This window comes from Platichthys flesus, chromosome 10 (genome assembly GCF_949316205.1).
Source record: "Platichthys flesus chromosome 10, fPlaFle2.1, whole genome shotgun sequence".
Classification (NCBI taxonomy): Eukaryota; Metazoa; Chordata; class Actinopteri; order Pleuronectiformes; family Pleuronectidae; genus Platichthys; species Platichthys flesus.
Window position 1 is genome coordinate 2,234,986 of NC_084954.1, and position 11,633 is coordinate 2,246,618.

Below are 11,633 nucleotides of genomic sequence, written 5' to 3' on the forward strand. Positions count from 1 at the left end.
TAGCGCGGTGTGGCCGCCGGCGGCAGCAGAGCCACTGTTTACAGGCAGAGAACAGGAGGCTGCACGAGCTGTGGACGCGTGGAAACCGGAGGTCGCAGCAGAAGCTCGTGTAAAGTTGGTGAAACTCGCAGGTGAAACGGTTCGGGTCTTGTGGGTCTCATGGTGACATTCTACCGGATCCCTGCTAACGACTCGCCGGCTTCAGAGCGTCGATCCGGGCGGTAAATCGCCACATTCCGCCCGCGGACTCCTGCACGCTCGCTAGCTAGCTAACAGCTAGCTGCAGGAGCTACTCGGCTAGCTGGCTAGCGAGGTCCAGCCCCAGAGAGAAGTTGTTTACCCCAAGTTGTGGATGTGGTCGCCCCCCGAGCTGCCCACGACTTCTCTCCGGGACCAGAGGGCCAGGACCCCCGCGGCACACTGGACTTAACGCTGCGAGCTGTTGGGAACTAGCAGGATGTCCGCAGAGGTCGAGAGCAGCCAGGTCGACTCCGGTCTGACAGCGGAGAAGCACCAAAACAAGTCCGAGGCGCAGAGGGAGCAGCCGGGGCAGAGGGGCTCCGACAAGCCGCTGCAGGGCGGCTCCGAGGCGGACCGCAGCCCCGCGGACACACACAGGAAATCCAAGGAAAACGACAAGGAGAACGACCAGAGCGGCGACGCGGACGCGGCTGCGGAGGCGGAGAAGAGGAAAGTTGTGGAGGCTCCTCCGCCGAAAGTCAACCCGTGGACCAAGAGGACCACGGGCAGGGTCGGCATCAACACCATCAGCTCCCAGGACAAAGGTGAGGTGGGGGGGGGAGCTTTATCACAGACACGTTACAGTGGAGCAGATTGAAACTTGGTACAATGTTCGGACGGTCCGGGTCGCGGCTGCGGGAGCTGAGCACGTTGCTGCCGCAGCGTGTGACAGCTCTTCTCCGGGGGGTGGGGGGAATCCTCCCGAACCCACTCGGGCCTGGCCCACCTCGGCCCGGGTTCATTTCTAACCCAGCCCCGTGCACACACTCGCCTGTCAGCTCGGTGCTGAGGGGTTGCTGGTGCCATGTTCGCCCCATCCCCCCCTCCCCCTGCTCGGATCGCTCCCTGAGCACCACGTGTTGATTGCTGACAACTGCTACTTCTTTAGCCTGAGAGCTCCGAACAAGCTCCCCCCCCACCCCCTCGGCTCCACACAGCAGCTCATCGGCCTTACATGCAGCACATAGTGGTGGTGGTGGTGGTGGGGGGGGGTTCTCATGAAGTGCTGTGTTAGTGCAGCAGGGCTCGTGTAGCTGTGTGGAAGCTAGTCAGGCTAACTGCTGCTGCTGTAGAGACACGTTGTGCACGTCCAATGGCCTGGCTGCCTGCAGGTCCTCCCACCAGCCTGCTCCCACTGACACCAGTGAAAAATGTGAGCGTAGTGGCTGGACAGGTGGAGGTGCTGCTGGAGCTTGCTCAGTAACCATCACACACAATAGATGCACTGTAATTACTGTTACTTATGCCAAGTCTACACAATGACACACTTTAAAAGTAGGTCAAACTAGTGGCAAAGCAAATTATAACACATCAAGGGATCGTTCAGAGAAAAGTGAAACTTCACTCATCTTCCACTCACCACTGGAGGGGGGGGGGGGGTTGAGTCCACTGAACACTTTGTAAACAGCGTTCCAGCAAAGCCAATACAATTGAAGTAGTGTAAAAACACAGTTCATCCTCCATATATTTGATATTAAATACTTTATATACAATTATATATTGACATGTATTCCGTCACACAACAGAGAACTTTGAAATTGTGACTAAACCATTAATTTCCTCTGGTTTACAACCGATAAACTCAAATACATTAAATGTTGAACTTGTGCAAAATGGAGAAAAACAACAAATCTTCTTGTTTGAAAAACTGCAACTCATAAGTATTTGTTTAGTTCTATTGAATTAAGTGACCCATTGAGTTGTTTATTATAATTCATTTGTAAGTTATTCTTTGTATTGAATATCTACTCATTCGATAATAGTTTAAAAGTTAATTATTTAAAACGTATTTGTACTTTTTTTTACTGTAAGTTAATAAGTAACAAAACTTAAAGGACCACATGGCGTTCTGTGAACGTGTCACTGGCATCATCACGGTTACAGTAGTTTCAGCTCCAGGCTTTAAACCAGTAACTGAAAACCTGTGTTACCAACGCACAGTTTGTGCGATGGTATAGTCCTGGGGGGGTGGGAATCCTAATGGTAGGTGCTGTTGCATTGTGGGTAATGTAATAGGATCCGTGGTTTTTGGTTTGTGACTCATGCTTGGGAGTGAGATCCCGGAGGCTCCTGCTCTGTGTTTTCTCTTCTGTTTCAGCCTCAACTTGAAGTTTGACTGAACTCTGGAGTTTGATGTTGACTCTCTGGAGTTCAGACGACAGACCGATAAACTTTCAGTCTGTCTGATTAACACGTTTATTCATCACCTAGCATTTCCCCCGGCCAGTTTAAATGTTCAAACACCTCTCAGATACCTCAACTGTTTCAGATGTTAAAACTGTCTAACTGTGCTGACACACACTCACAACTGAGCTGTGAGTGTGTGTCAGAGCACATAGCGACCAGAGGAGCTATATTTGAAGCGTTCGACTCTGGCAGGAGAGTAGGCATCGTTTTACAGTGCTACTGTACAGGCCGCTCTGTGGGGGGGGGGGGCTGCAGGCCTGCAGGCCTGCAGGCTCCCCCGTGCATACACCCAGTTCGTATGGACGCCCCGGCCCGTGCGTTGCTTATCAATCCGACCACCAGCCGAGCGATAGGGACTGTCAGGCTGCAGCGAGCCACTCCCAGCAGCTGCCTGCCGAGACGCAGCCGCATACCGCTGCTGGCAACACACCAAACACCCTCAACTCGTTCAGTCGCTGTCCCTCGGGGGGAGGAGGATATTTATTCGTTCTGTACTGGCAGAAATTCCCTGGGCTACGCACCAACACACACACACACACACACACACACACACTGATTAGAGCAAGAGTACATGACTCAACCTTCTGACTCCATTGTGGAGCAACCTGTGCTGAGACTGGAGGGAAAAGGGGAATTCAGATTAGACTCTGTTCTGGTTAATATGATGAAGTCACTTTCACTCATTGGCTCTGTGTCTGCAGATCAACAAAACGCTCTGAAAGTCGTCCGGGCCAGCAAACCCAGGCCGAGGAAGTCCAGCAAGGTAACGAGGACCTTATTATTTTTTTATTTATTCCTTTTTCCAAATGTGTTTGACTTTAATGTTTTTCAAGCCGGAGCCTCCAGGAGCTGCTGTCACCCACTTCTAAATAAACCACCATGTTGGATTCCTTGAGGTGATCACATGTTCCTGTATCACCTCGCTGAAGTTCTGCCTGGTGGTGGAACGCAGGATGGGAAATCAACATCTGCTGCTGACTGTTGTGTTTGCTTTTCTTTGTAATTTCAGATAATCACGTCTCTCAGAAAGTTTTCACACGTCTCCGTCCCTGGCGTCTGTTTTTTTTTTAAATCTACGACAGACTTGACACAACAGCAGAGTTATTTAAAAACTAATTGTTTCTGTATTTGAAGCAGAAACTGTTTTGTGAGATTGTGAAAAAACAAACCTTTTCCCAGAATCTAAATTAAAGTCTTAAATTTTCTTAGTTCAGAAACCAAAAGATTTTCAGTGTTGAGCTACAGCTAGTAATTATTGATAAATTTTGCTTCTCGCTTCAGAATCATTGATTAGGATGAAAAAGAAAAGTTCACAAAGTAAAGAGAAAATAACAGTAAATCATATAAACATCCGATTTTGTTATTAAATACAACTTGAGAAAGTTAAGTTGACACTTTCCAAAATATATTTTTTGAAATTGTAGCAAATGTCTGCTACACAACACTGAATGAACAATGTTCCACTGGCCAGCAGGTGGCAGTAATGTGCCACGCAGTGCAGCATTAAAGAAGGTGAAGAACACAGTTACTTTTAAACATGGATATAAACTAAGCTGGATTTAAAAGATAACTAAATAGTTTATGAAGGAAATTCATCTCTGGACCAGTTTGTTCCAACTTAATGATCAACACAGGAGTTCTGGTGAATGACCCTGAACGTAAACAAGCTTTGTTTGTTGTGAGTAAACTTTACAGGCAGATTTACTTACCAGTGACCTGATTGTAAACAAAACACAAATAAACACATGCAGCTAGACTCCCGCTTTTCAATGGAAATACCTTTAAAACAATCAGGAATAAATAGAAGTTATGAAGAAAAATTGTTTGTAAAAGATTGCTATAGTTTATGTTGATGTTTTTTAACTTGTGTGAACTAACAGTTTGATTAAGTGACATTAAAGTGAAGGAAAACTCCGTCACTTCACCTGCATCAGTTAAGAGTTTCTTTTAAAGCCAAAGTACCCTTTAACCATCCTTATTGTTTCCAAAACCACTTTCCTCCCTCTACTAGAGTGTGATCAGATTCAATCAGGGTTTTATTTTTCTGACCTTTGTCCTTCGAACTTCGATCTTGATCAGATTTACCAAATTTATCATCCACGTTGAAGGGAAGTGACTCGACCTGTTTATCGGTGTTTGCAGTTCCCTCAACATCCGGAGCACTGACCTCCTCCTCCTCTTCCTCCTCCTCTTCCTCCTCCTCTTCCTCCTCCTCCTCTTTCACCTGCTCCACATTCAATGTTGATCCAACCAGTGGAGGTGACGGGTCAACTTGTGAAAACTAAAATATTGATGTGTTGTTATTAATGAACGTGTTAATTTCTCTTAATTTTACAGTCCGGTGACTTCAGCGATATCACAAACTGGCCCACACCCGGGGAGCTGGCCAAAGAGGTGCGTTGTGTGTGTGTGTGTGTCTTTGATCACGTGTGTAGCTGATGTTAGTTCAATACAACATTGTGTTAGTTCCCTGCTGCTTTTCTACCAAACACACTGGTTGACCGACATGCAGGCTTTTCTGATATGTGCTCACCAGATGGAGTAATAAAAACACTCAGCCATGTTTAAAGAGTACTCTGTGCTTATTTGTCTCTAAAGACAAAAACAAATTGAAGATCCATTAGACTCTTTAGATGAATCCATGTCCAACAGAAACTCCTTGTGTTCAGTAGTTCAACTAAATAGTTTTTATATGTTCACAAGAAAAAGGCAAAAGTATGATTTATCTAATACAAAATATTCTTTACAAGACATTTTGGGGTGATTTGTCAGATTTTACTTTCCTGATTCATTAGATTATGTTGTTTGGATTTTGTCAAGTTCACTTTTTAAGTTTTAGAAAAGTAAGAAGCTAAAACTTAAAGGCAAAATTAGATTTTTACAAATGACACAGAACAAGCAGAAGCAACAAAAACAAATCAAATATTAAAGAATATAAAGTTGAATTGTTATTGAATAAAGCACAAATATGACCTGGTGTCTGTCCGTCTCCACAGCAGCAACAAAATGTCCTGAACAACAACGGAAAGAAGCCCAACGTCTCTCGCAAGGAGGAGGAGAAGACGGGCGAGCGACCGGAGAGCAGCCAGGATGGGGGGGAGAGCAAGGAGAACCAGGAGGCGCAGCCCGACCTGCTGGGAGAGCTGCCCAAAGACGGAGAGTCCAAGACGGCCCCGGACGCCACGAGCGCCAGCCTGAAGAAGAGGGGGGGTGAGGGTGAGCAGTCCTCTCTTTCTCTTCTGGGTTCAGCATGTTTTTAAATGATGAAGACGGCAGCAGCTGCAGTTCTGGTTTGATTCAGTCACATGTCGTCGCTGTGTCGTGAAGATAAACCTCCAGAAGAAACAACTCTGTGGTAGAAAGTGGAATGTCGGTAAATCTTGTGTTGATGCTGAACGTCTTCCACCGCACAGCGACGACTCAGATCTCTTTGAGGCAGCATGTCAATAACTGTATGGATCCTGATTGGATGCATGTTCTGCTGTGATCACCTATTTGCTTCACTTCCACTGGCTCACTTCATCAAGTCTGAAGCAGAGATGAAGTTTGGATCTGGAATAAAACTACAAAACTCCCTTTAAACGTCTTTTTGCATATTGGACGATCTCATTAATATCAGTTCCTGCTGTATTGAGACAGTTTGGGGATATGTTTAATAGATGAAAAGGTTAATATCATATGTGCATATACTTGTACTGTGTATAACATAGCTAGCAGCTACTTGTTTTAGTTTAGCATAGAGTCGGGAAACAGGAGGAAGCTGCTCATGTGGTTCAGTCACCAGTAAAACCAGTTTACACGTTTCATCTCGTGTCACCTTCACAGAAATTCAACTGTAAATGACAAAAGTTTCAATATACCAAATGCATATAATTTGAAAGAAGAAAAAAAACGTTTTTTATTGAAAAAAAATATCCATAAATACACATTTTTACATTTGTTTATCATTTAAAAAAGGTTGTCATATTGTCAAACAGACACACTTATTCATAAATCTGTCAGGCTCCAATTATCCATCCACAATATTCCTTCATGTTATGTCCAGTTGAGTGTTTGAGTTTCATTAAGATCAGAAGAAGAAGTTTCGTCATCGATGGATCTTTTATGTTCTTGATCTTTTTATATTTGAATTCAATTTGTTCCAAAGTGAAAATCTGTTTTGGGATCAAACCTCCTGAAGCTCTTGTGTCCGGTTGTGTGATCATCGCTAGGTAACAAACGTAAGTGGGTGTCTCTGCCGCTGGAGGACGGCTCCCGGGACGACGGCGGGGACAAGACGCCCGGGGGGGGACACACGGAGCCCAACAGCGACTCCCCCGACCCCACCTCGCCCAATCACACGCTCCATAATAACAGGCAGCATGATAGCAGCAGGAGTAAGTGGCCAGCGGCTCCTTGTTCTTTATGTGCACGCCTCAGTCTCTGTTGTGCTTCTTCACTTGTGGGATTTAGAGCCTCTGTGTTTCTGTGTGTTTCTGAACAACTAACAGAATGAAAGCATGGTGTAGAAACCGAGCTGGGATCAAACTGACTATTCAAACTCCTGTGAGAGAACTTTCCTTTCAGAGCCTGTGACTTCTACCTGCTCATTTCACTCTGGAGGTTTTCTATTAAAACTACAAAAGGCATCAAAATAAATTGACCTTTTTTTTAATCCAATAACCTGTGATTTATTGTCATAGTTTTATTTATTTCTATTGATTATCATAGCATTTGAAACACCAACTCTATTTCTGAGGTTTAAGGAAGTTTAATCTTGAGGAAGTCAGATATTCACTCAGGTTGTAAATAAACAAACTATATTATTAAGATACTACCCGATGGGGGGGGGGGGTACGTGTTGTATGTGCGGACACTGATCTTGAACGTTTTCCGGTCACAGGCTGGAGAAGTGGACCGAGGGACTTCGGTGACGAGGCCGCCAGCGTCCGAAGTGACGGTGGGAGCGTTCGTGGTGGAGTACGAGGCCGAGGGAAAGGTCGTGGGCGCGGGAGAGGTCGTGGACGAGGTTTGTTTTTTAATTATTTGACTCTGGATAACATACAAGTCATACTGACGGTGCTATCTTGTTATATTTATATAGTTAACAATGTAAAAACGTGGTTTCTTCTGTTTCTCCTCTTCTCTATCAGGTCGTTATGAATTCTCCCAGAACTTCAGAGACTCTCAGTCGTCCGACGGATCGGCTCAGGGCGACTTCGGCAACAACATGGTTTACTACTACGACGACGGCAGCAAGGTCCAGATGTACTCGGTGGATGAGAAGCTCCTCAAGGAATACATCAAACGTCAAATGTAAGAAACTGACAGCTCTCTCCTTCCTGCTCTTTAAATCGTGCAGGTTTCAGTGTGTTCACCTAAACAGCCGACTGGGCAGCATGGGAGCATGAAGAATCCAGATCGGAGGAATTGATTCAGATTCGTTCTTTCTTGATCACCTCCGGAAATGTCCAGAACCCAAATGAGATCTTTTAAAACACAGCTAGAGAACGTTACTGATTAAATTTCCCTTACATTCTATCATTCCGAGTGATTTTCACTGTAGGTTACATTGACTCTCCAATTCTATAAGTTAATAAATGGATCTTAATCTTTTTAATACCACTTATTAGAATGAGACATTCATATTATTTATGTATTTTTACAGCTGTTGTTGAGGGGTGAACGAGTAACTCAATTGTAATTGGCTCTTGGAAGCTGTGATTAAAGTTCTGCTCCACTTTCTGCTGTGGTTTTAATCAAAACAGGGAAAATACCCTTTGAATCATTAAGTTCTGAAAATATTAATAATAAGTAAGAAACTGAAATCAACCTTTCTCCTTCAAATTTACAGTTTAAGCTTCCACTGATATGAAGTGTAACAGCTGAAAAAGGCCAAATCTGAAATTTTAAATACTACGATTAAAAGAAGAATCTCCTCCAAGCTTCAGTTTCACAAACGAGTATTCATGGCAGAGAGCAGCTCTGAAGTGAAGCGACTCACAACACGTTGGCCTCAGCTTTATCAGCACGATGGAAAATTATACCTGCAAAGGTCAAGGTGGGAATATTTTTAACAGCCGGAGAAGATTGTGTTTGTGTGCCGCTCCGAGTTGAAGAGCGATAACAGAAGTGCAGCGTAGTAAATCTCCCTGTGACCTGCAGGGGGCAGCGTGCACTGCGAGGCTGACTGACAGCTTTGGCCTCATTACTGAAGCAGACTCAGAATAGGGGAGGGTGAGGTGCGTCCTAAATATAGTCTGAGTGCTGCTGGGGGGATGGGGGGGGGGGGAGTTATATGCAGGCCTGTGCAAGGAAATGTAGAAAAACTTTTAGGGAGGAGGGAGAGGAGAGAGGTATATATGGGAGTGGGGGGGTGCATACTTGTCTTCTCCTCTCTCGTCTCCTTCATGTGATTCAGGCTGCTCACTCAGCCGGCGTTACTCCCCCTGCTCATCGCCTGCGGGCTGAGCCTGACCTCCGTGCGGGGGGGCGGGGGCTGGTGACTTAAAGTGCTGTGACAAGTAAAGGAGATTTCAGAGATTTCCCCCGTCTACAGATTTTGGTTCACAACCCACGAGTCGACGTGTAGAATAGATGCAGAAATCCTTCAGATGATGAAATATGAAAATAGTTTGATTAACTTTCAGTAGATTGAGAACGTGGTAGATCTCCAGATTGTTTCAGTTCAAGCACTATTCACATTATTCAGTAGAGCTCGTGTTTAACTGTGCTTCCTTCCTCCAGCGAGTACTACTTCAGCCTCCACAACCTGGAGCGAGACTTCTTCCTGAGGAGAAAGATGGACGTGCAGGGCTTCCTCCCCATCTCCCTGATCGCCAGCTTCCACCGCGTCCAGGCCCTGACCACCGACGTCAGCCTCATCCTGGAGGTAACGTCACGTCCTCCCTCCCTCACTCACAAACTCTGCAGTCGCACGCTTCTCTGCTGCGTCGGGGGATTAGTTTAAATTCATCATGGCTTCGGGTCAGAGGTGAATCGAGGACGACATCCACAGTCCTGTGTTAAGCTTTAAGTCCATATTGAGGAGAATCAGGTGGAGAACATTTGAAGTGATGAAAGAGAAAGTGATAAAAACTCCTGGATCCACATCCTGATCCCTTCTCTTGGGCCCCCCCACAGAATTTGATGGAAATAGTTTCAGTTGTTTTTTGTAAATATTCCTCCTGATGAGAACCTGACCTCCTCTGTGAAGGTTACAAACACAATAAAAACACAATTGCAGGCAGTGAAAGTGCTGCCACACAATTCATGGATATGAGTTTGACCTCTAACGCTTCCTGCTCCCCAGGCCCTGAAGAACAGCACGGAGGTCGAGATTGTGGACGGGAAACTTCGCTGTAAAGTTGAGCCGGAGCGCTGGCCCATCCTCGCCCCCCCCATCGGGGACTCGCCCCGGACCGACTTCTCTCAGCTCATCAACTGCCCCGAGTTCGTTCCCCGTCAGACGCTCAGCTCCACGAACTCCGGTCAGTGTTCAGCTCTGTCCTTTATTAAGTGTTTGTGTCTTTGTTGCTCTGAGCTGCTTCTTTTCACCTTCAACACAACAAACACACACTGTGGTTTGTTTTAACTCACACACAGCGTCCGGACTTATGGTCATAGTTATAAATGAGTTATGAATGAGTTTTGAATTCTCACAATTTTGACACAAGGAGAATCTGTCACTTAATTTTTTAAGCTAAATTGCTAAAAGGGGTTCCAACTTTAATGTAAAGATTTGCTGCTTTTCCCTTAAATCACTGTCAATTAAACATACTTTGGATTTGAAGCACGTTTCCTCTTTGACTCGTCACGGTCGTTGTGTTTCATCGACCTGAACGATGCAGAGTGGAGATTCCAGACGTTAGCACCTTGTGGCCCGAATGAGAACTGACAGTGTGAGGTGTGATGTCTTTATTCTAAGTGTTGCTGAAGGTCGTCTCCAGTGTTTTCTTACGATGCGTCTGTTCTTTCAGCTTCATCGCTCGAGAAGGAGACTCCTCCCGAGTCTGCCGAGTCTCAGGACTCAGCCGAGGCCGACTCCTCCAGCCAGGAGGAGCTCCCCCCCACCGACACCTCTGAAGACGCCGACGGCCCCAAGCCGGACCCTGACGCCTGGATCCAGGTGGAGAAACGCCACAAGCAGCCGTCAGCAAAGGCAAAGGTACTGAACGGGAAAGAGAACGAGCAGTCACATGCTCAGACAGGACGACGCTTGAACAACTATAAAAAGGTTTCGACTGTAGTTGTGATGCAGAGCCATGGTTCAGTGTGTATTTCCTGTGGATGTAGTGAACCGTGGTGCGAGAACAGGAAATGACCAAATACTGCTCAAGGAAATTTGGTTTGCGTCCGGAAGTGAGTCGGTGCTGCAGCAGGAAATATTAAATTCCTGGATCCTCTTGTCAGCAGGAAACCAAACCACAATAAAATACAACTCAGAGAAAATTAGATTTCATAGCAAAACACATTCAGGAGAGAAATTTAACACATTAAAACATCACATGTCTGTTTCCCATCGCTTCCATCATCACTGTGTGTTTAAGAAATAAATCAACATTCAATTAACTAGATTTCAATACATGCCTTCAGGTGGTCTCTTATTATAACAGTGTACAGGTTTAACAGGTGTTTTAATTGCTCTTCATTAGAGGTTTGTGACAGAACCAGGATCTTCACATTGATTTAAGAAGTTTGGGACTTCATCATCTTCATCATCGTTTAATAAACGTCGTCACACCCTGAATTTAAAATGTGCCTCTGTGTGTTCGCTGTCTCCTCCAGGGCGACAGCAAGACGCCTCCCAGCAGCCAAGCTCCCGCCCCGGCCGAGCCCGTCCAGGAGGAGCTGGACTTCCTGTTCGACGAGGAAATGGAGCAGATGGCGCCCAGGAAAAACCATTTCACCGACTGGTCCGACGAGGACAACTCGGACTACGAGCTGGACGACCAGGACGTCAACAAGATCCTCATCGTCACCCAGACTCCTCCCCACATGCGTAAACACCCCAGCGGCGACCGGACGGGCAACCACGAGTCCCGGGCCAAGCTCACTACCGACCTCGCCAAGGCCATCAACGACGGGCTGTACTACTACGAACAGGACCTGTGGACGGGAGAGGAACAGGTCGAGGTTATCAAGGTAAGAAAAACATGGATGCAGGTCCGTCGCAAAAAGATGAAGATGAACGGAAGCAAAAACACGACCAGGTCGAGTGGTTCCCT

The 11,633-nt window shown here is 46.0% G+C and overlaps 1 protein-coding gene across 2 annotated transcripts in view; it reads left to right on the forward strand.

Moving 5' to 3' along the window:
* The first annotated feature begins 22 nt into the window (after positions 1-22).
* Positions 23-11,633, forward strand: part of larp1b (La ribonucleoprotein 1B) — an 18,877-nt gene continuing 7,266 nt past the window's right edge. Inside the window, exons 1-11 of one of the 2 annotated variants that reach the window (XM_062398026.1) lie at positions 23-785; positions 3,129-3,190; positions 4,765-4,821; positions 5,424-5,643; positions 6,639-6,803; positions 7,310-7,435; positions 7,560-7,722; positions 9,154-9,298; positions 9,719-9,896; positions 10,386-10,573; positions 11,194-11,550. In XM_062398026.1, coding sequence (XP_062254010.1) covers positions 458-785; positions 3,129-3,190; positions 4,765-4,821; positions 5,424-5,643; positions 6,639-6,803; positions 7,310-7,435; positions 7,560-7,722; positions 9,154-9,298; positions 9,719-9,896; positions 10,386-10,573; positions 11,194-11,550 — 1,989 coding nt within the window. In that variant the 5' untranslated portion in view covers positions 23-457. The remainder of the gene's footprint in view (positions 786-3,128; positions 3,191-4,764; positions 4,822-5,423; positions 5,644-6,638; positions 6,804-7,309; positions 7,436-7,559; positions 7,723-9,153; positions 9,299-9,718; positions 9,897-10,385; positions 10,574-11,193; positions 11,551-11,633) is intronic. The other variant, XM_062398027.1, reaches the window with a different exon arrangement.